This window comes from Portunus trituberculatus, chromosome 37, assembly GCF_017591435.1.
Source record: "Portunus trituberculatus isolate SZX2019 chromosome 37, ASM1759143v1, whole genome shotgun sequence".
NCBI classification, from domain to species: Eukaryota; Metazoa; Arthropoda; class Malacostraca; order Decapoda; family Portunidae; genus Portunus; species Portunus trituberculatus.
Window position 1 is genome coordinate 11,130,663 of NC_059291.1, and position 27,500 is coordinate 11,158,162.

At 41.4% G+C, this 27,500-nt stretch overlaps 1 protein-coding gene across 12 annotated transcripts in view; it reads left to right on the forward strand.

Annotated features, from left to right (window-relative positions):
- Window positions 1–27,500, forward strand: part of LOC123514020 (neural-cadherin-like) — a 225,834-nt gene that overhangs the window by 96,523 nt on the left and 101,811 nt on the right. For 5 of the 12 annotated variants that reach the window (XM_045271585.1, XM_045271579.1, XM_045271583.1 and 2 more), the window contains exons 3-17: window positions 5,857–5,907; window positions 10,346–10,354; window positions 10,982–11,173; window positions 12,376–12,622; window positions 15,725–15,941; window positions 16,446–16,556; window positions 16,974–17,139; window positions 17,242–17,750; window positions 18,237–18,470; window positions 18,915–19,106; window positions 21,572–21,762; window positions 25,155–25,344; window positions 25,659–25,841; window positions 26,012–26,070; window positions 26,490–26,620. In XM_045271585.1, the coding sequence (XP_045127520.1) occupies window positions 5,857–5,907; window positions 10,346–10,354; window positions 10,982–11,173; window positions 12,376–12,622; window positions 15,725–15,941; window positions 16,446–16,556; window positions 16,974–17,139; window positions 17,242–17,750; window positions 18,237–18,470; window positions 18,915–19,106; window positions 21,572–21,762; window positions 25,155–25,344; window positions 25,659–25,841; window positions 26,012–26,070; window positions 26,490–26,620 (2,682 nt within the window). Of the gene's footprint in view, window positions 1–5,856; window positions 5,908–10,345; window positions 10,355–10,981; window positions 11,174–12,375; window positions 12,623–15,724; window positions 15,942–16,445; window positions 16,557–16,973; window positions 17,140–17,241; window positions 17,751–18,236; window positions 18,471–18,914; window positions 19,107–21,571; window positions 21,763–22,158; window positions 22,350–25,154; window positions 25,345–25,658; window positions 25,842–26,011; window positions 26,071–26,489; window positions 26,621–27,500 lie in introns of all 12 variants that reach the window. The other 7 variants (XM_045271586.1, XM_045271580.1, XM_045271584.1 and 4 more) reach the window with 4 other exon arrangements.

Sequence of the window (27,500 nt, forward strand, 5' to 3'; positions counted from 1 at the left end):
GTAAGGCTTAGCTAGCTAGCCTCCTTTATATTACACACACACACACACACACACACACACACACACACACACACACACACACACACACACACACACACACACACACACACACACACACACACACACACACACACACACACTTTTTTCTTTCATTTTTTCTTTTTCCTTTCTTTTTTTTTTTTTTTAATAAAGTTGAACAGCTTAAGGCAGTATGATAATAACGTAATGTGTATTCTCCACCAAACATTGAATTACACACGAGCAGTATCAATGCGGGGACAGCCAAACACCACCACCACCACCAACACTACCACCACCACCACCACCACCACCAACACGAGCGCTCATTGCTGGACTTCAAAGCTTGCGTCAGTCTTGCCCTGTGTGATTTCGCCGTGAAAGAACTCGACACAAATAGAAAACGCGCGCATCCTAGTGATTGGTTGAGTTAATGAGGACAGGCGACCAAAGGCTAGCGACTCCCTGATGGTCCTTAGAGAGAGAGAGAGAGAGGGTGAGTGTACGTAGTTAGCGAGATGAATTGAGAGCGTTTGAAATTCGAGGAAACTTATTGACTGACTTGTTTAGTGTTTTGTGGTGTTTATTTATTTATTTTTTGTATTTTCTTGTTTTTATTTTTATTTTTCCTCTCGTTTTTTTTTTTTTTTTTTTTTTTTAGCAATTTTTTGTGATTGAGATTTGGTGTTGTTTTTGTTTTTGTTGTTATTGTTATTGTTATTGATGATGTCCATTCGTTTGTTCGTTAAGTATTTCGACAAGCCTTTCCTTTCAAATTCTACGAGAGAGAGAGAGAGAGAGAGAGAGAGAGAGAGAGAGCATGGACTTTCTGCCTTCTCGTTTATATGTATTTCCGTTTTACTTTTCCCTCCGCCTATTACATTTTCTATTTCGCCACCCACTCTCCCTCTCAATTTCTTCCTCTTCCCGCCTCTCCCATCTTGCTCTCCCTCGCTGGCGGTAATTAAGAGCGGCGCAATCAATTATCGAAGTTTTAATGGGAAGTTTGAGTGTGATCGCCCGATTTCTAGACGCTCTCTCTCTCTCTCTCTCTCTCTCTCTCTCTCTCTCTCTCTCTCTCTCTCTCTCTCTCTCTCTCTCTCTCTCCCGTATTGATCTATTAAAGCTTTATCTAAAATGAATGATTTCCACTAAACTCGGCTGTGTGTGTGTGTGTGTGTGTGTGTGTGTGTGTGTGTGTGTGTGTGTGTGTGTGTGTGTGTGTGTGTGTGTTTTCTGCCTTTTCTTTCTCTTTCCTAGGATTTAATCATTCAGAGAGAGAGAGAGAGAGAGAGAGAGAGAGAGAGAGAGAGAGAGAGAGAGACGTTCATTCACTCACTCACTGACTCATTCATTCACTGACGGTCGTTGTCGTCTTTTCGTGACGTCGAAGTCGGTGAAAATTCAATCATAATGATGTAATAAATCTAGGCGGTGGTGGTGGTGGTAGCGGCGGGGGTGGCGGTGGTGGTGGTGGTGTGGTATGATGGCATGCTGTGCTGTGATTATTACGTGTGTTGTGGTGGCATGCGTTGGTGGTGTGGCGGCGAGGGACTTGGATGGACACACAGGGGAGGGAGTGGGCTGGAGGGCGCCAGAGGGAGTCGCCCGTCACACAATAACTCCCTCTTAATGCACGAGTAAATTCCGGAGTCCATCGATCGTTTCTTGGAAGGACTTCGGCGGCATGGCATGTGTGGCGACTATTTTGGGTGAGTTGGTGGTGCCCTTGCCTGTCTCCCTGTCTCCGGGTCACTCCTCCTCCTCCTCCTCCTCCAGTTGTTTCCTCCACCTCATCCTGTTCTATTTCCTTCTCTTCGTCCTGTTCTTCTTCCTCTTCTTCTTTGCCTGTTTTCTCATGTTTCTTTCAGTTGTTACATTTTTCACGCCCGTTTTTCTTCTCCCTCCTTGTCACCTCCTCCCACGTGTGTGTTTTACAAGCTCGCGCGCGCACACACACACACACACACACACACACACACACACACACACACACACACACACACACACACACACGGGAAATGTCAAATTACGTGACGAGAGAGAGAGAGAGAGAGAGAGAGAGAGAGAGAGAGAGAGAGAGAGAGAGAGAGAGACGCTGCAGGCGCTGTCAGAAGGGCCTCCCTGAGTGGTGGTGGTCGGCAGATATCGGCGCGTTGCCATGTGCCTGGCTGTTGATATCGGCGATAACGGCAGCGGCGAATGGGATGGTTATGCCACGATGGCAGTGGAGGGGGAGAGGAAGGTTCAGTGGGTGCGAGTGGCTGCGTGAATCAGGAAGGCCGATAACTGTGGGAGGATTTGGGAGCAAAGGAGGAACAGTCGGCGCTTGTGTGGCTTGGCTTGTGTAGGCTTGCTTGGAATGAAGACCACGGCAGCCCGGCAGAGGGTGACAAGGGAGGGGAGGGTGAGCAGAGTAGGGCAGGACACATGACAGTCAGGTTTGCCTTCAAGGAGTTGGGAAGGGCCTGACAGAGGGACGACGCTCGCCTCCATTACTCGAGCGCTCAGTAAGTGGGGTAAGTTTGGGCCAATTGATCCTGGCGAGTTTTTGCGTCTGGTGGCCACGTGCCCGAGAGCAGCGACGCGATGCACCCCATCTACCGTATCACAGTGAAGAGTGGACGGGGAAGCGGAGGTAAAGAGAACTGTAGGGGGGTGAAGGGGACGCTCTGTGCATGAGGCCGCTGCTACAAGACTTCTCAATGTGAATGGGCGGCAGGCGAGGCGTCCTGCCGGCAGTCTCATGGTCACTTGGCATCGATCGCTTGAAGGGTGCGGCGGCCACGTGCAGACCGCGGGAGGGACAACAGGGAGAGGGGCCGCTAAGGGTCTTGATAAACAGGAAGGGCGCGTGGAGAATGAGAGTTTCTCTTTATACGAAATGAGGGCTAGAGAGGACTCTAAAAGATTACGCTGTGAAAAGTTCTTGAAAGCAAAGAAGGATCTCCCAGGAAAGACAAACTCACTGCGTCCTCCTAAAATACACCCTGAAGGAACCGCCGTGCCATACTGTCCCCGGTTGTGTCCAGAGAACCAAAGTACTCACCTAGCGTAGAGACGACGATCTCAGTTCACTGTTGAAAGCTGTTGTCGTATCAGAAATTGGACATTTTGACTAAATGGCAGTATCTGGGAGGCAGCCGTCCAAGTCACTGAGGATACGAGAGATTTCCATGGTAACCAGCCGACACCACGGCCGCCACCACCATCAAACACTGCAGCCACCACCATCAAACACTGCAGCCACCATCACCAAACACTATCACCAACACCGTCAAACACTGCAGCCACCACCACCACAACCACCAAACACTGCAACACTGCCACCACAACCACCATCAAGCACACCCACCACCAACACTAATCATTACCACCACCATCACCAAACTCTTATCACTATTACCACCTCTACCAAACACTGTCACTACCACCACCATCACTTGTCACAACCACCTTTATCACTTAAACGACCACCACCATCACCATCACAGGCATGAACGCTACCACCATCACCAAATCGTCAGCAGCACCATTAGTTCATTACCCAAAGCAATCTTGTCAATCTTAAATAAGGCGAGGCAAGGCAGGTCAGATTACAGGAGAGATTTAGCGGTGCTGCTCTGGTTCTGACCTTCGACTTATGACGCCGTATTAATGTTATGAGCAGAGGTAATGTAGTATATTAGGGTTATTGCTAATAGCGTGAGTAATAACAGCACGAGCACGAGTAATGAACGTGACGAGAACGACGGCGCAGACTATGGATGTCTCACGCTGCTGCCTCACGAACTCATGGCTACAGGAAAATTACCCACAAAGCTGAGGAGTGAATGCAAATCCTGTTCCGGTGCTTGATGAACCAGTAATTGGGCAGATATCCACTGCCATGTACATAGTGCTAGGAAAGTTAACTCCAACCTCAATACTCAATGGGCTTAAGGTTCATTCTAGTCTGGGCGTGAATTCTGAGACGATTTTGCTCCTTTTGCTCTCTCACCACTTCATCCTGCCTCCAGATCAGCGTGTCAGTGTTTCCGTGGTGCTTCAAGACACGGCGCTACATTCGTGCTGTAGATTCACAGAAGTTAATTGGATATACCTGACACTGGTGTTGAAATTAACCGGCCAGTGTCAAAATCTGTAGAAAATACTTCTCTATCTGTATCATTGCATGTACTATTTTTTTTTTTTTTTTGTAATTAGTATGCATTAGAATCCATAGTGACTATAGCATCATAAGTATTGTTGCTGCACGATATATGATGATATAATGATTTATAGTACATATAGTTTCAATTTAATCATATACTGGAATCAGATTTTTAAGTTATTCCTGATAATTATGTCAAAGTACTGTGCTGTAAATAATCCTTCATGTTAAAGATGTCCATTATAACTTGTTTTGCTTATATAAACTACATTCTCCAAAATGTTAAGTAAAAGTTGACCCAGAACTTGTAGTAATGGATTGAATTACATCAATTTAAGAGAGATAAGGACAAAGTGGTTCACCAGTGGAGTTGTGGAGTAAGGAGGCCTGGGCTGAGGGACCCTGTCATAAAAACTTAGAAGGCTTTATGTATATATGAGGATGAAAGTTGGCATGTGGTATACTGGAGCTGTGATGTATAAGGCAAGTGTTGGTCTTTCCTATCTTCTTTTACATACTCTTACTATTCTTATTACTCAGATAACATCGCAATTATCCAACACTTAAAAGTACAACCATTACTGTGAGATTTGATAAAGACAATAGTGTTAAGTAATGCTGTGGCTTCATGAGATACTTTAATAAGAACAGAGAATAGTAATACCAGTAGTCACGTATGCAGTAACACACACACACACACACACACACACACACACACACACACACACACACACACACACACACGGCCCGGTAGCTCAGTGGTTAGAGCGCTGGCTTCACAAGCCAGAGGACCGGGGTTCGATTCCCCGACCGGGTGGAGATATTTGGGTGTCTCCTTTGACGTGTAGCCCCTGTTCACCTAGCAGTGAGTAGGTACGGGATGTAAATCGAGGAGTTGTGACCTTGTTGTCCCGGTGTGTGGTGTGTGCCTGGTCTCAGGCCTATCCGAAGATCGGAAATAATGAGCTCTGAGTTCGTTCCGTAGGGTAACGTCTGGCTGTCTCGTCAGAGACTGCAGCAGATCAAACAGTGAATTACACACACACACACACACACACACACACACACACACACGACAAAATTAGCAGAATGATATTTTAAATGACTAAGAAGATAAGGACATGAGAAAAATAAGACACAGAAACATATTGAGCCACACAAGGCAGCTCCTGAACACTTCACAGGGCCTCTCACTCCCGCCATTACTGTCACTGTATCTCAAATGATCAATTTCTAAAAGCAACACAGAGTCACATGTTCACACAAATCTGATGGCTATACTTAGATGAGCCCTTTTTAATCTTTTTTATATTATTAATTAATGGTAATTGGTTAACGTAGGTAGGTAATTATTGTGGATTAATTAGTTAGTGGAGAATTAAAGGTATCGCATTATTCTAAAACCTTTCCCGAGCCAATAATGCCGTGTCGTTGAGGATAAAAGAATGGTCCTCCTCCCTAATTTATATTCAGGCCATGTTTTTTAGTCTTTTTTACTCTTTTTTTATCCACATGCATGGGTTTGTCTATAAATATTTACCCTTTTGCTTGTCAACTCAGCCTCCACTTTTGCCTTTGTGTGTGTGCGTGCGTGTGTGTGTGTGTGTGTTCTTTGTGTTGCAGTGTGCTTTGGTGTGTTCCATTTTATTCTTATCATGCACCTAACAGTCTTTATTCTTTTGCAGGTGAGTTGAGTGTTCAAGGAGGCGCTAATGGTGGTGGTGGTGGTGGCGATGGTAAGTGGTGGAAACGCTGATGGTAGGACTGGCTAGTGGTCTGCAGGGGAACAAGGGCATATTATCAACAGCTTTGGTAGTATTTATGTATTACCATGATTGCTTTACTATTACTACTATTGTGGCTGCTGCTACTGCTACTACTACTGCTACTACTACTGCTACTACTACTACTGCTACTACTACTACTACTACTACTACTACTACTACTACTACTACTACTACTACTACTACTACTACTACTACTACTACTACTACTACTTAAGCCATTCCTACCAATACTACTGCTGAAACTAGGCATACATTTTTAACCTCCCTATGAACACACACATACACACACAAAAAAAAAACACAAAACACTGTCATTAGGTATATAACTGTGTGTGTGTGTGTGTGTGTGTGCAATTCATCTCAGTCGCCTGCGGGTCACCCAGCCAGTCTTCCCCATTACGGAGCGAGGTCAGAGCTCATAGACCGATCTTCGGGTAGGACTGAGACCACAACACACTCCACACACCGAAGCGAGGCCACAACCCCTCGAGTTACATCCTGTACCTATTTACTGCTAGGTGAACAGGGGCCACACATTAAGAGGCTTGCCCATTTGCCTCGCCGCGCCAGGACTCGAACCCGGGCCTCTCGATTGTGAGTCAGCGTGCTAATTACTACACTACGCGGTGTGTGTGTTTCACTGTTTGATCTGCTGCAGTCTCTGACAAAACAGCCAGACGTTATCCTACGGAACGAGCTCAAAGCTCATTATTTCCGATCTTCGGATAGGCCTGAGACCAGGCACACACCACACACCGGGACAACAAGGTCACAACTCCTTGATTTACATCCCGTACCTACTCACTGCTAGGTGAACAGGGGCTACACGTGAAAGGAGACACACCCAAATATCTCCACCCGGCCGAGGAATTGAACCCCGGTCCTCTGGCTTGTGAAGCCAGCGCTCTAACCACTGAGCTACCGTGTGTGTGTGTGTGTGTGTGTGTGTGTGTGTGTGTGTGTGTGTGTGTGTGTGTGTGTGTGTGTGTGACCTTTTGGAAGCAAAACTATAAGTCCACTGGAAAAAAAAAAAAAGAACTGGAGTGGGAGAAATGCAATTTAAATGCAACAAAGGAATTGTGAATAAAAACAAAGGAAATAATGTGATTGTTAATTAAAACCAAAGTAACACCTCACAAGAAAATCAAGACAAAAACAGAAAGAAAAGAAAAGTTACCATCTAGTCTGGTCAAGCCTTTCTCCCTTTTTTTCCTTCTTTTTTTAATTACAATAACGTCTCCCTCCTTTTCCTCCCTCCAGTTCCTTCATTATCAACCCTCACCTTTTCCTTACCTTCCCTGATTCTCTCTCTCTCTCTCTCTCTCTCTCTCTCTCTCTCTCTCTCTCTCTCTCTCTCTCTCTCTCTCTCTCTCTCTCTCTCTCTCTCTCTCTCTCTCTCTCTCTCTCTCTCTCTCTCTACCTGGCCATCCACACCTTGATCCCTGAAGGAGGAGTAGGAGTAGGAGTGGTCTGTCTGTAGTCTTGGCAACACTGGAGGGAGTAAGGAAAAGTGAGGACATGATATGGGAAGAAAAGAGGGGATTTAATTGTTATCGAGACCTCTCTCATTCATTCTTTCATTAAGCCTCTGGTGGAAGATTTACTACAGAAAAGGATTGGTTGGCTTGGATGGCTTTGGAAGGAGAGATTTTTTATTTGCTTCCTGGCTGTCTGATACTTTTTAAGAGATGAGGTGGGAAGTTCAGACATGAAAGAGAGAGAGAGAGAGAGAGAGAGAGAGAGAGAGAGAGAGAGAGAGAGAGAGAGAGAGAGAGAGAGAGAACACACACAAGACAAGGATAAGAAAGAAGGAAAAGGAAGGATTGGGTAAGGAAAAACTACATACCCAGAGTAAAGATAAAGAAAGAAATGAGGGAAAGAAGAGGATAAGAAAAAGAGAGAGGAATGAGTGATTTAGGAAGAAGGGAAACTACGTAGACAATCATTGAGCAAAGATAGAATAGAGAGGAGAGAAGAGGAATGATTGGTTAAGAAGAAAGCAAACTGAACACACCTAAGACTAAGGTAGAAAAGAGAGAAGGAAAGAGAAAGGATTGAAATAGAAACAGGGAAACTTCAGAGTCAAGAAAAAATAATACACTTAATCCTCATTTATCTGCTTAAAGATAAACCCTCAATCAACTCTATTAATACACACAAACACAGAAATAATAAAACACGACCTCACAAAAGCACAATTCTGTTTATTGTTATGCACTCTGGAACTTGTGTGAAATTAGAAACTTTGTCTGAACTGGATAGGATAGACTTGGTGTGAGAGAACAACAAGTGGGAGAGGCAAACTTGGCAGGTCATGGAGAGAATACTGTAGTAGAAGCAAACAGGCCAGAATGAGACAGGAGCAAAGGATCAATAGCTTAGTACTGCCTGTGGGACGGCCTGTGCTCTCTCTCTCTCTCTCTCTCTCTCTCTCTCTCTCTCTCTCTCTCTCTCTCTCTCTCTCTCTCTCTCTCTCTCTCTCTCTCTCTCTCTCTCTCTCTCTCTCTCTCTCTCTCTCTCTCTCTCTCTCTCTCTCTCTCTCTCTCTCTCTCTCTCTCTCTCTCTCTGTGCCTGGCTGTGGAGCAAATTGGATGAGTCAGGTTCAGGGTGGCCATGGCTCATTAACCAAGGCCAGATATTGCTTTGGTCTCCTCACTCCCCGCTGCTGCAAACATCTTTTCTCCAGGGATGTAATTGATAAAGGATTAATTGAATACATGAATAATGAATGCACCAGTGTCATGAGAATTTGTTCTTGTGCCTGTATAAAGTTATTGTGTGTGCATAGTCTCAGTGATGGAAGTGTGGTGTACATGTGTTAGAAGATGGGATTGCACTTATGAGGGACATGAAACAAAATTTTACTCAGTGTGTCCCAAATATAGGGGTAACTTTTTTGGAGCTGGCATCTCTCTGGGACTCATTTTTCTTCTCTTTTTCTTTTATTTGTCTGAGGCCAGCATTCCTCTTATATACAGTGCAGGAAAAAGAATTCAAGCTTTAGAAGAAAGGGCTTTTTGTTTGTGTACATAGTTACTTGTTTATGGTAGTTGGGGAGTGATATAGGTTATCATGTTTGGTTCTATTTGTATTTCCTCTTTATCAAGTCATCAGTTCACAAGGAGAAGTTGGTTGCATCTTGTTGTTTGAGCGTTGTTAGAGCCTGAGTGAATGTATATACTAGTCCTTCACACCGTGGGACAGGGAATGAAAGGCACACAATCATTCCAATTACACAATATTAACCACCTTCACACCAGACTAATAATAAACTTTCGACAGGCAGCAAGGAGGGCACTTCTCACCTACACCTTCATATGATACACTTGTTGTTTCTCCTGCTGCTTCCCTCTTGTCTGCTCCACACCTTCATATGCTACACAGCCAGTCACACGTTTCTCCTGCTCCCTCTCTCTTGTCTGCTTCATCCTTCAAAGGGTTTTAGGGATTCATCCACTTGTTGCTTTAGAGGACCAAGAGCTTTGGTTACCCCGGGGAGCTTCATATCCAGAGTGGAAAGCTTAGTGCTCTAAAAGCAACAGTGAAAAGGATACATTTACTTGCTGACAGCTGTGCATTACTGCTATTAAGCTTTTGATTGTGGCTATTAACTAATATTAATTAGCTTTTTTGTTAAGGAATGTTTTTGATATTCTCCCTGATTACATTGTAAGCATCTATTTACATTTCCTTTCCACTTGTTTGTTTGAATAATTTATAGTGTACATAAATTTTGTAACTTGTAATGTTGAGACCTTTTCTGCTTGTGAGATGTGGTGTGTGGTAACATGTGATTTGCAGAAGGTAAGGAGAACCACACCAACCTAAGGAGTTTATATGCTCCTGTAACAGATGGTCTAATCTGCTGACAATTGCAATTCATCAACCTCATCATTATCATCATTGTTTGTGGCAGCTACCCTTTGTTCCTCAGTCATGTTATCTTCCTATGTTATTTTACTTTTTTGAAAGTTCTCATAACCAAAATTCCATTTCCCTAGTTTTTGTTTTATCATCTCCATCTTATATCAGTTTTTTTTTTTTTATGCTGCATTTAATTTTCCAATGTCATCTTGCTAATCAGTTTTCAGTGCTGCCCAACAAGACTTTCCCATTCCCTGATGCTTCCTTCATTCCTACAAGATTGATTAGTCAGCAGAGATCATCAGTGTTGATGTGTGATTCTCCTTAATCCTTCTTTTGTAATGAGATGAGAAAGCTGAAGTGTGACTCCTAAATCTATCCCTTAAATAATGAGTAACCTGTAGTATCTATAACTGGATGAACAGCTGTGAATTAGTTGGACTTGCCAGCACTAATCTTTGTCTCTCCCTCCTCTTTTTCCCTCCACTCGTGCCGCTATGCCCTGGCTCACCCCGGCTCCCAGGCGTTAGCTGTGAGTACACTGCACACTCCCCTGTTTCCGTAGTGGTAGAATGTCTGCACCTAGATAGAGGAGAGAATTATTGCAGGAGACATCATCTTTAAGTTTCCAGATTCAAGAAAGATCACTACAGTGTATAATTCAATTGTTGATTGAAATAATCACCATTTTCATCTTTAAAGTGGATTTTTTTTATATTATTAAATGACTGCAATGATAGTTTTACCTTTGGTTGTAGTGATTGCCGCTGGTAATTCATAATTCCTGTTTAGAGGGGAAAAGCAACCATGTAAAACTTGTCAGATTTGATGACATTTCCATGTGTCCACAAGTATGTACAGTATACTTTGCCAAGTCTGTTAGATATTCAGCTGATGCTGAACACACTGGCATTGTACTTTAGTTCAATATTTTTATTGTGATTTAGTGAATTTTGCACCAGTTGTCCTTATCAAGATTGGCCTACTATATAATATAATGATTTTAGTTATGATAGATTATGTGACTAGAAAACCAACAATGCCAGACACAAATAGTGTTGATGCATTTTTATCACAGTTTGTTTTGATCAGTTCTTGTGTATCCCAGATAGCAAGAACTGTCTTCTTTACTCTGGCTAATCTGTACCTCTTCCCTCAGACAAGGACAACCAGCGTGTCATTCTGCAAATCACCGACGTCAACGATGAGCCGCCATACTTCATCAATCGGCCACTGCCCATGCAGGCCGTGGTGAAGCTGAATGCTGCGCCCAACACTCCAGTGTTCACTCTGCAGGCCCGAGACCCTGACAAGGACCATGACATCCACTACTTCCTTGTCCGAGACAGAAGTGAGTGGTTGACTTCACCACACATCTTGTTTATTGTTTATAATGTTGCCTCTCATGTACTAGAGGAGTGTACCTCATTTAGTGAGACAGTTTTTCAGACAGTGGAAAATGTATTATGTGATGTGAGGTCCACACACACTTTAGCTTTTGAATTACTGAACATGCCTGTCACTGGTTTTAGTTTCAACAAATTAAATATACAAGTTGTCAGTTCATGAAAAGGAATAGCTATTTGAAAAATAGAGACACTAACACATCATTTTTAATTTACTACATAATTTCTTGAAATTTATTGTTATATTAGAATTAAAGTTCAATAAAAGTGAATAGATATTGCCTTACAGAACTAAAGAGAAGAAATAGAATATATTTAATTGTGATTGAAAAAAAATCAAATCGGTTAAGAATCCAGAGCTTAGGAGGGGTGAGTTGTTGCTCCTGTGTTGTGTGCTCACTCTCTTATTGTCACCACTTTTTCATTCTGCACACTAGATCTCAGATACAGTTATGCAACGGATTTGTCAACATATTTGCTAGTTGTATGGGAGATAGAGTTAAAAACAGAAACCTAACAATTTGTCTCCATCTAGCTTGAGATTTGAATATATGATGTATCTATTGCGAACTGAGTGTACTAAGCTGTCACACTGTCAGTCACACCATCACTCAGTCTCCAAGCCTCTCACTGTGATGTGTGGCATTTCATAACACTAAAAGCATTTCAGAAAATATTTATTAAATATCTATAGGAAAGAAAATGAAGTAGCAGCATAGGTTTTTTTAACATCTTGCAGGATAACATTTAAGAGTTTGTTAAATTGAATTAAATGTCTGGGTAGCTTGTGAATTGATTAGAAAATTAAAGCTTTATAGGATAAGAGAAGTTACAAAAAGCCATCAGGCTAAGCACTACTTCCATCTATCATTCTCATCCATAAATTTGTTGAATTTTCCCATTTGAATCATAAACTGTGAAAAATCACACTTATTGTTAAATGGTAAAAACATCATGGTAGTTTGTGAGTCAGAAACTGAGTTGTAAACAGTGAAAACATTAGGCATCCTTTTCATTATGTACAGTTATGCTTACTGTTGTTGAATGAAAAGAATGGTAGGTTACTTTGTGAGTCAAGAACCATGTGTCATGATAATGAAAACACTAAGCCTCCTTCTCATCATTTACTTTCACACGTATCCTGCAGCTGGTGGACGCTTTGAGGTTGACGAGAAGTCAGGCGTGGTGCGGACGAGAGGCTCAGAGATGTTCCAGCTGGACATGGAGTATGTGCTGTATGTCAAGGCGGAGGACCAGAATGGCAGGATTGATGACAAGCACTTCCAGTCAACCCCTGAGGAGAGGCTGTCCATTGTGGGAGGAAAGCGACCCCCTCAGTTTTATCTCCCAAAGTATGAGAAAACTATCCCTGAAAATACTGCAAAGGATGCCGAGTAAGTATTGTGTGCGTCTAGTTGGCTTTTGATTCAGTATTTTGAGTGTGCTTGTGTGTACAAGTTTGGGTGTTGATTCCTTTAAAATAGTGAGAGAGACATGAGGGAGGGAGTGAGCATAGCTAGCCAAACAGATGGAGATTGTTTTTTTTTTTAACTTGCTAATTTCGAAAACATTTTGAGGCCACATGCAGTGTATGTTGAGGCCACTTGAGATTAAACAATGTCTCTTATGCTCTGTTTTTTCTGCTTGTGCTAACAATATTAATAGTTGTATTGTATAATTATTGTTCATTAATATACTGGTAAAACACAGAATGGTAATGAATAACTTACTACAAAAAACAACAGCAACAGCAAAAGTAGTAACACACACACACACACACACACACACACACACACACACACACACACACACACACACACACACACACACACACAGTTTTCCACATAGAACAGTGGAAAAGTGGAATGCATTGAGTGAAGAAGTTGCTACAGCACATAATGTGCATAACTTTAAAGAGAAATTGGATAAATGGAGACATGGAGACAAGACACTATGAGACCTGCTCAAACCCTGTACAATACAACTAGGTAACACACACACACACACACACACACACACACACACACACACACACACACACACACACACACACACACACACACACACTCAATGATAATAATGTTGCTACAACAATAACTATTATTGGTGTTTTGCTATCACCACCACCACCACCACCACCACCACTACTACTACTACTACTACTACTACTACTACTACTACTACTACTACTACTACTACTACTACTACTACTACTACTACCACTACCACTACCACTATGAAACTCCCTCATACAATTCCATTCCTCAGTCATTCCTTTTACTAAAACAATTTATTAATTTTGTCATAGAAAAATATGTGGAAATGCATGTAAATCCTGAATTCAAGATAAACATGGATGAGAAGGACACTGGGACAGAAGGATTGTCTGTGTTTGGGTCCGAGAACATATTGGTGGGGGCTATGAGGCGAGGGCACACAACCTTGTTTAAGTCATTTTGGAATAACTTCACTCTCTGTGTCTGAAAACACAAGGGGAGGGTTTGGCTAAATATTCACTTGCGAAGGAGGAGAGAGAATTGCAGTGTTCGTCTTGGGCCTTATATTTACGATATCTACATTTCGTAAATAATTTTGAAAATTGCGAGAAAAAAGAAGGTGCCCAGACTGGAATGCATTACATTTTCTGTCATGGCAAAAAGTTTAACTAACATACAAATTATAATAACTTGATCGGGCAGAGTATTAAGACCATAGGGTCTACTGAAGTGTCTGACATTCTTACCAACAGCACCACAAAAACTTTATAATATTGAGAAGTAAAACACAGCCAGATTAGGTTATATTAGATTTTTTAATGCAATAATTTTTAGCATTTCAGCAAAATGAAGAAAAGATGAATGCCTCATTGCTTAAAGAAAAATATGTAATGTTTTTATATTCATCATCATAATTATGTTGAATTGAAAACTAGAAATAAATAGAGTTGATTTTCTTGGATATTACTGCTTGGAGCATGTTTTTTCACATTTTTAAGTTTTATAATCAAACACCAAAGCTATCCTGGGCATGCAAAAAAAAAAGAATATATATATACATATATATTTGTAAAGTGACATTAATATTATTTTTTTATTGAAAAAAACAACAACTAGATTCAATATTATTATGTCTTAAGACTTGTTATATCTTGCTAATAGATCAAATATCAAAATAATGCCAGTTGTTGCTTTAGAGACAAGATGGCTATTTTTGAAAGTCTGATGGGTTCTTCCACCTCCTTTTCTTGGTCACCAAATTCTCATCTCCTCTCCACCTTCTCATCCACCTCCTCCAACATCAAGAGTTTGAAAACACCTAGAAGTAGACCAAAAACCTGATGTATTAAGCTGTATGTGTTATTGGAAGTGTCAGCATGGCCAGGGGAGGATGGGCAGAGCCAGGTAGGGTTCGGTGGTCTGGCAATCAGCAGATTAGGAATCCTGGTACCCAGGCGGGATATTGTGGTGTGTAGTATGGTATAATGTGATGGTGGTGTGGTGGTGGTGGTGGTGGTGGTGATATTGTGTACTGTGATATAGTATGATGTGGTTTTAATGCCACATTCCCTTAAACTGAACTGACTTTTCTCTTTGTGTGTGTGTGTGTGTGTGTGTGTGTGTGTGTGTGTGTGTGTGTGTGTCTGTGTCTGGGTGAACAGGTGAAATTTAATGGTAGTCAGTGGCCTGGCAGTATGAGACGGGATGTCGATGATGATATTGGTGTAGGGGTGTGATGTGGTATCAACGCTACACTCCTGCCCCCTTCACTACCCTGTGTGTGTGTGTGTGTGTGTGTGTGTGTGTGCGCGCACGCACCATTGTATGTGTGCCCATGTGTGTGCACTCACTTACCTCTGTGAGTAGCATTGATCAGTTTGCGTATACAGATCTTAACTTTATCAACATGTTTATATGTGTCTTTGTTTGGTTGTGGTCTTGTGCATGTAGGAGGGAGGGAGTGAGCATAGCCGTGGAGAGGAGGGGGAATAAATCGTACTATACCATCCTCAGTCTGAAAAGTGTGGGGAACATGTCCTCATTGTGCCCCCACATGCAGACGTGTACAAGTGTCTAGTGCTTTGTCTGGGCCACCTTGTGTGGTATATAGGTTAACAAATAATGGTTAGACTCTCTCTCTCTCTCTCTCTCTCTCTCTCTCTCTCTCTCTCTCTCTCTCTCTCTCTCTCTCTCTCTCTCTCTCTCTCTTTCTTTCTTTCTTTCTTTGTAATATAATAACATAGGTAATAAAGAATGTTCACTAGATCTTATACTTTGAAATTGTTATTATACAAAGTTCATGTTTTGTCACTTTGCTACACAGCTTTTTTTTTATTTTGTTCCAGCTATATATGTCCTGTAGTAGAAATACTATACATGATGGGAAAAATATCTGAATGTGTGTGAATGATGCCGTTCTACACAATACAAACAAGAATGCTATGAACTGTAAAAGATTCCAAAGAAAGAACACTTCATATCTTTAACTCCCTTTCCCAGCATCATCTCTGTGAAGGCGAAATCTTTTGCTGACCGAGAGATCCGCTACACACTGAAGGCTAAAGGTCAGGGCGCTGGTACCTTCAACATTGGCCCCAACTCAGGCATTGTCAAGCTGGCCAAGGAGCTGGACTTTGAGGATGTGCGGCAGCCTCACATCTACCAGCTCGTCGTCACAGCAACAGAAGACTCGGGTGGCTTCTCTACCTCTGTCGATGCGAGTATCATGAGTATCTCTATACTACATACTACCCTTTCTCCATGGCTTGGTGGCATATGTCAGCCCTGTATGCAGATATGTGAAATGTGTCAGAAAAGTACTTATCGTTGTTCATAAGAGAAAAAGGAGCTATCGTTTTTCTAGTTCATAAATTTAAAAAATTGGGTGAATTGAGTTATGAGGGAGTTTAAAATTGAAAGGTTGGAGGTTAGAGTTACAAGTAAAGAAAGAGAGAGAGTTATAAAGAAGGAGTTAGGGTTTAGAGTTACACAAGTATAGAAAGATAGAGTTTAGAGGAAGGAGTTAGAGTGATGGAGATTAAAATTACATTATATTGGCCAGAATACAGTGTTAAGAAGGTTAATCAGAAATATAACTCAACCATCCTTGCAGTAACAGAATAGAGATTTATAAGCATAAAAGGAAGTAAAATCATTGGAACATGTAAGCTGAAAGTTTTGAAGCTGTCTTGCAGTTTAACCTTGTGTTCTTCCCCAACAGCTGACCATAAAAGTGACAGATGTGAATGACAACCCACCTAAGTTTGACCTGCCAGATTACCAGGCCCACAACATTGATGAGGACATTCCCATTGGCTCTTCAATACTCAGGGTAAGAATTAGGAATCTTCAACTGTAAAGCAACTGCATCACTTCTACACAATTTTTTCCATTATCACTAAAACTTTTTTGGATTCTCATTTTTTTAACTTTATCTTACAATATTCTGGAGCTAAGAAAAAAAATACCTCCATGAAAAGTCTTTCTTTATTTCATTCTCTAAGGACAACCATAGCAACAGAAAGATTAATATATCACTGTAAAGCCTTCAGGAATTCATCATACTGAGTTTTGTATGGCAATGTTCTAATTTTTGCATAATATATATGTACTGTCTATCAGGTTTTGATCATTGGTTCATGGAGAAACTGGCAAAGATTAATATATTTTTTCCAACGGAATAATAATATTGTTGAGTGGTGTTTAGTTTGGTGGTGGTGGTTTTCTTCAACTCTTCCTGCTCTTCCAGGTGAAAGCTCGGGATGATGATTCAGGGACCAATGCAGAGATCACTTACTCTGTATCAGACGACCACTATCGTGTCGACAACAAAGGAATCATCTATAATCGCAAAACTCTTGATGCTGATGATAACAATGCTTACTATGAGTTTACAGTCACAGCCACTGACAGAGGTATGATGAGAAATTATAATAATATTACCTTGAATTTCAAAGAGATTGTTGATGTCATGCATTTGGCTTGTAGCATGGGCTGAGTCTTCCTTTGTGTTACAGGTGAGCCAGCCAAGGAGGGAACAGCCACCATTCGCATCTACACCAAGAACAAGAACGATGAAGAACCTAATTTCTCTCAGCAAGTGTACACTCCAAATGTTGATGAAAACGCTGGACCCAACACGCTGGTGACCACTGTGGTGGCGTCAGACAAGGATGGTGACAATGTGGAGTTTGGCTTTGTTGGTGGTGCTCGGAAATCAGGCCAGTTTGTGATCGAGAAAATGACCGGTGTGATCCGATTACACAATGGAGCGATATCCCTTGACCGGGACAAGTACGAACTGAATGTCACGGCAGTTGATGATGGCAACTGCTGCCCAGGCGGCCAGAACTCCCGCCACACCTCCACTGCTGTTGTTGTTGTCTTCATCACAGACGTCAATGATAACAAGCCAATGTTCAAGGACTGTCCAACTTACCATGCCAAAGTAGAGGAGTCTGCCCCAAATGGGTCACCTGTGATCACTGTCCATGCCACAGACGAGGACAAGGGTGTCAACGGTCAGGTAAGATCTCTATTTCTGAATTTACTGTTATCGTTCTGGTAACATAAGACTTGACACATTGCTGAATGTTGTGGTCAGGTTAGATCAGGAGCAATGAATCACCTTATCTGTGTTATTCTGCTTAGAAATTGTAATATTGTAAAGTGACAAATCACATAGGCTGGAAGAAACCTTTTTATTATCACAATGGAAGATTTATTCATTCATAATTATTTTTTGTAAAGTGATTTGGACTAGTTTAATTAACTTGGGTTAACAGTGGTGAGAGTATAAATGCTCTGAGTGTAAGTGTTTGGTGCTTTATCTTGGCTGCTCTGTGTAGGATTGTTGGCCTTTGTGTGGTATAGATAGGTTATTGATTTTGGAGGACTTGAAGTGAATTTTTTTTTACGATGTAGTGTTGCCATGGAAATGAGAAGAATTTCCTTGAACTGTTACTGAGCAACAATAACATGAGCCTAAGTAACATTCGTGTCATCTCCTCAGGTTCGCTACAGCATTGTGCAGCAGCCCAACCAGAAAGGCACCAAGTTCACTGTAGACCCAGAGACTGGAGCTGTGACAACCAACAAAGTATTTGATCGTGAGGGTGAAGACGGAAAGTTTGTCTCGGTGACAGTGAAAGCAACAGACAATGGAGACCCGTCGCTAGAAGGTGTTTGTTCCTTCACAGTGGAGATAACGGACATCAACGACAACCCTCCATTGTTCGATCGACAAGTAAGATGAGTTAGCCATTGAATCCATGAATAATCTGCATAAGATTTCCTTGTTTACATGTGTTTTATGTCATAGTTACTTGTTTGAAAGGAGCTCATGTGACTAAAAGTGTGAATGATAAGTTAAGAGTATGTGGAACTACTGGGCTAATGTTTGAATAGACTTGTTAAAAAAGTGACATCATATTTGTTGTTTCTTCAGCTTATTGTATAAGTGTTTGTGTGTGGGTTGCATTGGGAAGGGGTATTTGGTATTTTATTCACAGTGCTTTCATTCCAGATGATTGAAAGTGGAGGATTTATATAGTGTTCTTAAGTCATGATACCAAGAAACCTGAATGTCACAGTTATAAGTTTACAATCTGTACTTACGTGTGGGTAATGAATAGTAAGCTTGCCAAAAGAGCCTGGGAAATATCCTTTACCCTCTTGATTTCCTCTTCAGAAATATATCGAAAACGTAAAGCAAGATACAAACGTGGGGACAAATATTCTTAGAGTGTCAGCCTCAGATGAAGATGCAGATAATAATGGAGCCATCGTGTACAACCTGACAGCAGCCTCCAACCCTGGCGACCTTGAGTACTTTGAGGTGCAGCCAGAATCTGGATGGATTATACTGAAGAAGCCACTCGACGTAAGTAAAAGTCTTCTGGTGCTTGTTTTGTGTGTGCTAAAGGCTTGCTGTGTGTGTGTGTGTGTGTGTGTGTGTGTGTGTGTGTGTTAGAGAGAGAGAGTGAGTGAGTGAGTGAGAGACAAAATGAGAGAGAAAGAGAAAAGAGATTTGAATGGATGTTTTCCCAGTTTTAGCATTGTTGATTGTTGAAACTTATCATCTAAATACATAACTGTAAAAAAACTTCCTAAAGAATTATCTGAATTGGAAATTGACTTTTAATGGGAATTTTGTGTGGCAAGATTGTGCCATAATTCAAGCTATAGCTGAAATGCTGTCATTACAGTGTTTTAATAGTTAGGTGCTTTGTCACTAACATGCTTAATGTTACCATAACAAACAATCATTTTCTCACTTTTTGTTCAGTCAGCAGTGCATGAAAAGGTTTTGTTTCTTCATGATTTATGTGGATCTGACAGAACTGGACAGATCCATTGTTCCTATTGGTAAAATTGAATAATAGAAGAGCAGTGAATGTTAGAAGTTACAATATGCATATGTAATTTGTTCAGAAGTAAGCTTTACATACTAAGATTATTGTTGTGTAAGATATTGATGTATTTCAATTGATCATTATCATTATAATTTGTGAACAAACATTTTAGTACGAAGAAAAAGGTGTACCATCACCAAATCTGTACTTTGGTTCCTACAATGATCAACATTAATTCATAATGGTCTGTATGGCTGGAGTGCACAAGTGTCAGTATTTTCGAGTAATATCAGTGTGATAGATGCATATACCTAGTTGAAAGGGATTGGAATGGATCAGAGGAACCAGGGAACTGATTTGTCTGAACTTTTCAAGTGTCAGTGGATAGAAAACTAAGAAAAGAGACTGTTGGATCACCTAGAAGAAGTGTATTGGAGATTGGATTGCGTATTTCTGTTTGATAATTAGTTAAAGAAGTTTCACTATTTCGGATGAGGCATAAATGTATGTGTGAAAGTTTGTGTGTGTGTGTGTGTGTGTGTGTTTATGAGAGTTTTTCCCCTACCTATTAACTGAGATCTGGTCATTACTATAGGTGTAAGGCAGTACTGAGTCACCAGCTTTGCACTTGTTGTCATCATGTTAGTCTTATCTATTCAGTTTCAATGTTATGTCTAGCTTCTAACATCAAGATGCAGTAACCATTGTAGCTCTCACCAGAAATAGGGTTGTCTCAGCAAAGTACTGCAGGCCTTTAAGACTTCAAACATGACCAGGTACAAGGAAAGTTGCAACCCATTCCATATAGTGTGTATGACCATTGATGCTCAGACATACTTTGAGTGTTGTGGGTGTGGAGGATCAGAGAGATAAAGATAAAAGTGTTTAGTGCGTGTTTGTGTATGTGTGTGTGTGTTAGAGGGGGCAAACCTATGCTTTTTACATATGTATATACAAAATCTGTGTGCTTTCTTAGATCTTTATTTAAAAGTACAAGTCTTGAGTTTCTCCTTTTCGTGTGATAGATGTAATAGGTAATTGGTGTGACAGAAAGTACTTGTGTTATTGAAATCTGGTGAGAAGCACCCTTTGTTTACTTCACTAGTTATTGAACACATGCATGCCCCTTTTTTTTTTTTTTTATTTATTTATTTTTTTTATTTTATTTTTTTTTTTTATGCAGAATATAACTTTGACATTGGCATTTGTTGCTGATATTCAGATGATGCTCATCAAGCTTCAGTTATTATTTGTTGATTTTTCATGTGTATAACTAGTTTCCTTTATTCTAAATATTAAACATATAAAGAGGGCAGGATTAAATGTTGATACTTAAATATTTCTCAGTAACTGATATTTGATATAAATATGAATATATGATGGTTGCTGCTCTTTTTTGTTATTAATACGCATTTCTTGTTGTTTTAAATCAAGTCATGTCCACCTGTTATAAGAAAGTGTGTGCCAGTAAGTATCAGATGAAAAACGTTTTTATAACCTGTAGAGATGTGTACTACTTGCTTTGCAAGTTGCAGTAATTCTTGCCATCATTAACCAGTAATCCCTGCTGTTACTAGTGAGGATGTGGACTCCTCACCTTTGTGAATAATGCCCATTGTTTTTGGTCCGTCGGTGGCAGACACCAGTAAGTGTCGACAAGCCATCACCCTCAATTTTAATTACTTGTTATTGAAGGTAGATTGTTGAATTAGGCTACTGTTATACTGTCAGTATGTCTTGAGTGACCCTTTCCAAGTCATCCTGCTGTTTGTCACTTTGTCTTTTGTCCCCACTGTGCTTATATCCCTGTGTAATCAAGTTTTGAACCCTTTTTTAATTCTTGAGTTTTTACACGTAATTTCATGTGCAAGATTTAATATTTTTAACTGGTATTCCACTCTAGGTTTTGAATACTTTTCCCCATCTTGATTTTGACCTTGTGACTCGTTCTCCCCCATGTGGCGGATGTGGTGAATGTTGTGTGTGTGATTAGCGTGGGGAGTACGAGGTGGTTGTAACAGCCATGGACCAGGGACAGCCTCCTCTCACCTCGGAGGTTCTGGTTGAACTCAATATCGTGGACCGAGCCAACCGCCCACCCGTGTGGGATGAGAAGGTTTATCAAACCAAGAAGATTCCAGAGAATATTAGTGTGGGTCAGACCGTCTACTCCATCAAGGCCAGGTTGGTAGTGGGTGGTGGACAGTGCTGGCCGGGCCACTTGCAGGCCACTAACTCTCCTCCCGGGCCTCCCTGCCAGCAGTCCATCACTGCCGTGTAGTCATCACCAGGCTCCCACTAGTACCTAGCTAGTGTTGCTGTGCTGCCAGGGGGTCTGCTGGGGTGGGCCGGGGTAACACCCATTACTAATAACCCACGACCCCCTGCAACACCCTCTCTGCTGCTTTTAGTGTATTACTCTTTTTTCATAGCTTCCAGCGCAGTTTAACCTGTGGCAGATTTTTCTTTTCCTAAAATAATTTTTGTTTATGCCTTTAAATCTTCCTAAGGTAGTCTAGAGTCTACAAAGACACTAACAGTACTAACCCTAATATTCGCTCTCTCCACAACTGTGCACAGCGAGAATCGTACCGGCTGACGGCCGTAGCTCAGGACCAAGGGTTCCCTCCACTGTCTCGCACGGTGGACGTTCAGATTGATGTAGTGGATCGCGCCAACAACCCTCCTGTATGGACCCAGTCCATCTATGGCCCCATTTACATCAAAGAAAACTTGCCAGTAGGGGCAGGAGTTATCTCAGTGAAGGCCAGGTCTGTTGTGCTGCCCGACCAGACCCTTTGGGCCTGTCTGCCCCGCACGCGATGGTCTCCTCCTGCAGGCACCTCACACTCACTCGTGCTGACACCTTTGCCCTGATGCTGAATTGTTTTGTAATAAGATAAGATGAAAGAAAAACTTGCTGCAGTTTTTTTTGAGAGGATAATTGTTCAGTGGTGTGCTGGTGAGCCTCGTGGTAAGGGTGTCCTCATGAGGCACTCCCTGAACACTGAGTGTGGTGTGCTGCTTCAGATATCTGGGCTGTTTGGAGATTTGGAGCATTTGGCACGCTGACCCGTTGCTCCCAAGCCCTGCCTCAGCAAACATGCATGATTTAATTTGCACGCACCCAATGCACGACCTTTAGCATGCTTTTCCTATCAAGTTGCTGTCACTCATTCTTGCTCAAACTTTGCTAGGACTTTTTCTGTACTTGAACCACTAACCCATTTTTTGACAATGAGTGATTTTGTTTTATGCATAGCTAAAATTTTAACATAGGACTAGAGTTTTAAAGAGTGTGGTAGTCTTAGATGTTTTATTAGTTTTAGGAGCAGATATTGCTAGTGAGTTTGATGATATGTAGTGTGAGAAGCATAATAGAAACCACATACACTTTTTAAAGTTTTGTTTTGGTTATGGCACATGCTCAATTTTTTTTTTATTTATCTTGTGAGGAATGAGTTTGGTTTTTTGCCTCCCTTTGCAGTTTTTAGTTCTAGCACATGCTAACTTTTATTTTGACATCTGCAGTGTGTTTGATTTTGCCTCCCTTCTCCATTTGCTTAAATAAAAAAAAAATTAGCTTCCCTAAATTAACTCCCCTTTGGATGTTATTAATGATTTTATTCTCCCGGAAGACGGATACTGAATGCATGATTTTGATTTTTTGAGTGTTAGTTAGTGTGGTGATGTGAATGGTATGCGTTACCTAATACTGCATCTCTGTGTTAGATAGTGTATCACAGTAAATAACCCTTGATTGAGTGAGATATTTTACCTACTTTTTTTAATTTGTGTTTGGAGTTAAAGAGAAACTTAGTTAGGGTAGGATGACAGTGCGAGATTTTAGCTTCCTCCTCAGTTTGATTCCTGTGTTACTGTTACCAAGACCATAAGTGTAGCCTCAGGTTTGTTAGCGTAGTGAAGACCAATAGATCCTAGTGCCCTCTAGGCGTAGGGCTTGAGAGTTCAAAATTGAAGCAGACTCTCACTCTGAATCAGCTGCAACTTTTTTTTTTATTTCTGATTAACTGAATGCTGCTCTGTTCAGTGAGTTCATTTCACTTCTTCATTTTCATACATTTGTTATCTCCACTTAATCACAGCCTTCATTGTGATGGGCCAGAGAGTGCCTTTATTCAGGAGTTTAGGACACGCTTACTGGTAACACTGACTGGCTGTGGTTTGTGTGAGGGAATGAAATGAAGAAAGTGGAAATGAATCGTGCGATGACAAGAGCGAGAGTGCCTCTGCAGGACGTTGGACAGAGCTCGGTGCCTCTTGTTATTGGCCGTTGCTTTAGCTATTCTGAGTTTTCTGTTTTCTGTATCTCAGTGCTTGTCAGGGGTCTTCTGGCTGGCCAAGTGTGAGATGACATTTTCGTGTGTTTTTTTTTCCGTTTTTGCTCTTTTTTGTAACTTACTGAATATAATTCATGTAGTCTATAGTTCATTTCAGTTTGCTGAGGATTTGGTCTGCAGTGTTTCCATAGGCTGGACAGAGGCTGGGCGGCCCATACCATTCACAGGAGCTATATTTAGTCGAGATCGTGTCTTTTTTTTTTTTTTTTTTTCTTCTTTGGCCCCAAACTAGCATCAGTCTCGGCAAAGTATTCGTCTCCGGACTAGAAGATGCACCCGTCTGATCTGGCCTCACTCTTTGTCAAGTAATAGGTTTCTCCCTCCCTCCCTCCCACGTCACCTCCAAGCCCTTATCCTCCAAGCCCACCTGTGGCTGTCAAGGCAAGTGTGTTCACTAGACTAGTCTCAGCCTGTTGGGAGACTTGCCTTGACAGCTGATGAAGTGTCCCCCTTGGATCATAAGGCTTTTGAAGTGACCAGTTGTACAGCACAATTGTGGCAGAAGATCTTTGGCACAATCTAAATAACAGACACACACTTTAGGCTTTCAGTAGATGCACAGAGTAGAACAAGTGAGCAAGCAGGAATTGCACTTTGATATTCGGATGCATAATAGTCGCTAACTCAGATCTAGAGCACTGTAGCACCAGCAGCGATCCAGGCTAGACGTGAGAACATTGCCGTCCTTAATATACTAGTTAAGACTGCTTTCAGTATTAGTACTACATAGATGTTAAAAGAAATAGTGACATAGTTGGGCAGCATTAAGAAAAGACAATAGTCAATGGTTAACATCAAACAAGACATTTTGAATTAGATATAGGAATGTTATAGAATAGGGGACTATATTAGATCAATGGTTATGGGTGTGCATTTTTTCCTCTACTATATCTTTATATATATATATATATATATATATATATATATATATATATATATATATATATATATATATATATTTTTTTTTTTTTTTTTTTTTTTTTTTCACACAACTATACAGGCTCTGAGAAATTTATTTGTAAATTGACAAATGCAAAGAAAAAGTACTGTTCCTACCACTACTGTTACTACTACAGCGTTGTATGCCACTCTTTCTCCTTGAATTGTGAACAAGTGAATCAGTTGCTCCACTTCCCAAGCTAACATTATCACTGTCGTTCCCCCACCCATCCCTTCTCACCTCTCCCGCTGCTGCCACCACCACTGCCACCACAGCTCCGGCATAAAAGATAACCCAGTGGTGTTTTATCGCATCATCCGAGGGTCCACGGCTCAGACCAACAAGCACGACACCTTCTACTTACAACAACGGCCAGACAATGGAGACACCTGGGCTGATATCAAAGTGAACCATCCACTGGACTATGAGAGCATAAAGGAATACAACTTGACTGTCCGTGTGGAAGTGAGTGATAACAATTTCTTTTTGTGTTTTAAGTTTAGACAAAACTCCAGCTCCTTTCATGCCTGGAATGTGACAAGGCTTGGGAACAGAATAATACTTTCCTCATTAATTTGTTTGATATTAATGTGGTGTTTTTGGTACATGTGGTTAGTTTTTAGTTATCTGTTTATTTTTAGTATGAAGATGATAGTTAAAAGAAGCTCTTTGTTAAAGATTATCAGTTGTGCAAGGATTGAAGAATATCTTCATTCCTTGTCTTATTGTTCTTTGTGGTCAATATGTTTACAAGTTTTCCGAATTTTTCACGTCTTCAGAACAACGGGCCGCAGCAGCTGGCCTCTGAGGCAACCATATATGTGGTGCTGGAGGACGTTAACGACGAGATTCCACTGTTCACTGAGCGAGAGCAAGAGACTGTGCTTGAGGGAGAACCCATTGGGACCAAAGTAACACAGGTCAACGCTATCGACAAAGACGGGACTTACCCCAACAATGAGGTGAGTGACTTGGGTCTTCCATTAGTTTGTGATGCCCATGATTGCTCTTTGGTGGACTAGGAAGTGATTGAGTCAGATGAAGTATATACCAGATCATCAGTGACTGGTGGTGACTTAGCTGCTGGTTGAGCCATGTGGTGGTCAGTTAACAAATGTCTCTCCCCTGGCAGGTGCTGTACAGGATAGTTGACAGTCCAAGGAATGAAGGCAGGGACTTCTATGAAATCAGGTCAGTCTAAGTGTGACATTTTTGGAAACAATTTCTTTTTTTCCTGAAAGATGTGATATATTATATATATATATATATATATATATATATATATATATATATATATATATATATATATATATATATATATATAGAGAGAGAGAGAGAGAGAGAGAGAGAGAGAGAGAGAGTGTGTGTGTGTGTGTGTGTGTGTGTACAAGACTGGAAAAATATGTAGTCCATGTGAACTAGCTTCAACATTTGTTGTTGCACTGTTTCAATGCAACTTTTCCTTGTGTGTGAGAGAGAGAGAGAGAGAGAGAGAGAGAGAGAGAGAGAGAGAGAGAGAGAAATTGCAGATGGACCAAGGTATGCATCACAAAGCAAACCCAATATTTGTGCACTGTCATCTCTGTCAACACAATTCCTCCCCGCCACAGAGAACGCACGGGAGAAATTTTCACCCGAGTGGAGTTTGATCGTGAGGAGAAACAGGCGTACGCACTGGAGGTGGAGGCGCGCGATGGAGCAGCCTCCGCTCGACCCAACGCCAACGGCAGACCCAACACAGGTAAGCTTGAAAATTACTGTGTATTTGCAGGGCTGTTATGTTTGGAAGAATTGAAAAAGAAGAATGGTTTCTGTATATTTGCGATTCTGGAAAAAGAGAGAGAAAAAAAATAGGAATGAAAGGAATGGAGTTTGATAGTTGTTTTAAAAGATGTAACAGTTAAGGAAGAGAAAATAAGGGAAGCTGCAAGAAACCATCAGATCCACATGTGGCTGTAAGAGAAGAGGTGAATACAAACTCAGTATAGTAATGTATGTACACACACAGAACGCTATTTTATTGTGTGCGGCATGAAATACGAAAACATCACTTTACAAAACCTGGAAAAACAAACAAAAAATATGTACACCATTTATATGTACAGACTAAGCTGTATCCTGTGCTTGGAACACACACACACACACACACACACACACACACACACACACACACACACACACACACACACCCTTAATAAGTATCCCCTTTAGCCCATAAATTCCCGTGAAAAGCCCACATGGTACACACACACACACACACACACACACACACACACACACACACACACACACACACACACACACACACACACACACACGTAGTAGTGTAGTGGTTAGCACGTTCGACTCACAACCGAGAGGGCCCGGGTTCGAGTTCCGGAAAGCGGCGAGGCAAATGGGCAAGCCTCTTAATGTGTAGCCCCTGTTCACCTAGCAGTAAATAGGTACGGGATGTAACTCGAGGGTTGTGGCCTCGCTTTCCCGGTGTGTGGAGTGTTTGTTGTGGTCTCAGTCCTACCGAAGATCGGTCTATGAGCTCTGAGCTCGCTCCGTAATGGGGAAGACTGGCTGGGTGACCAGCAGACGACCGAGATGAAATTACACACACATGCACACACCGA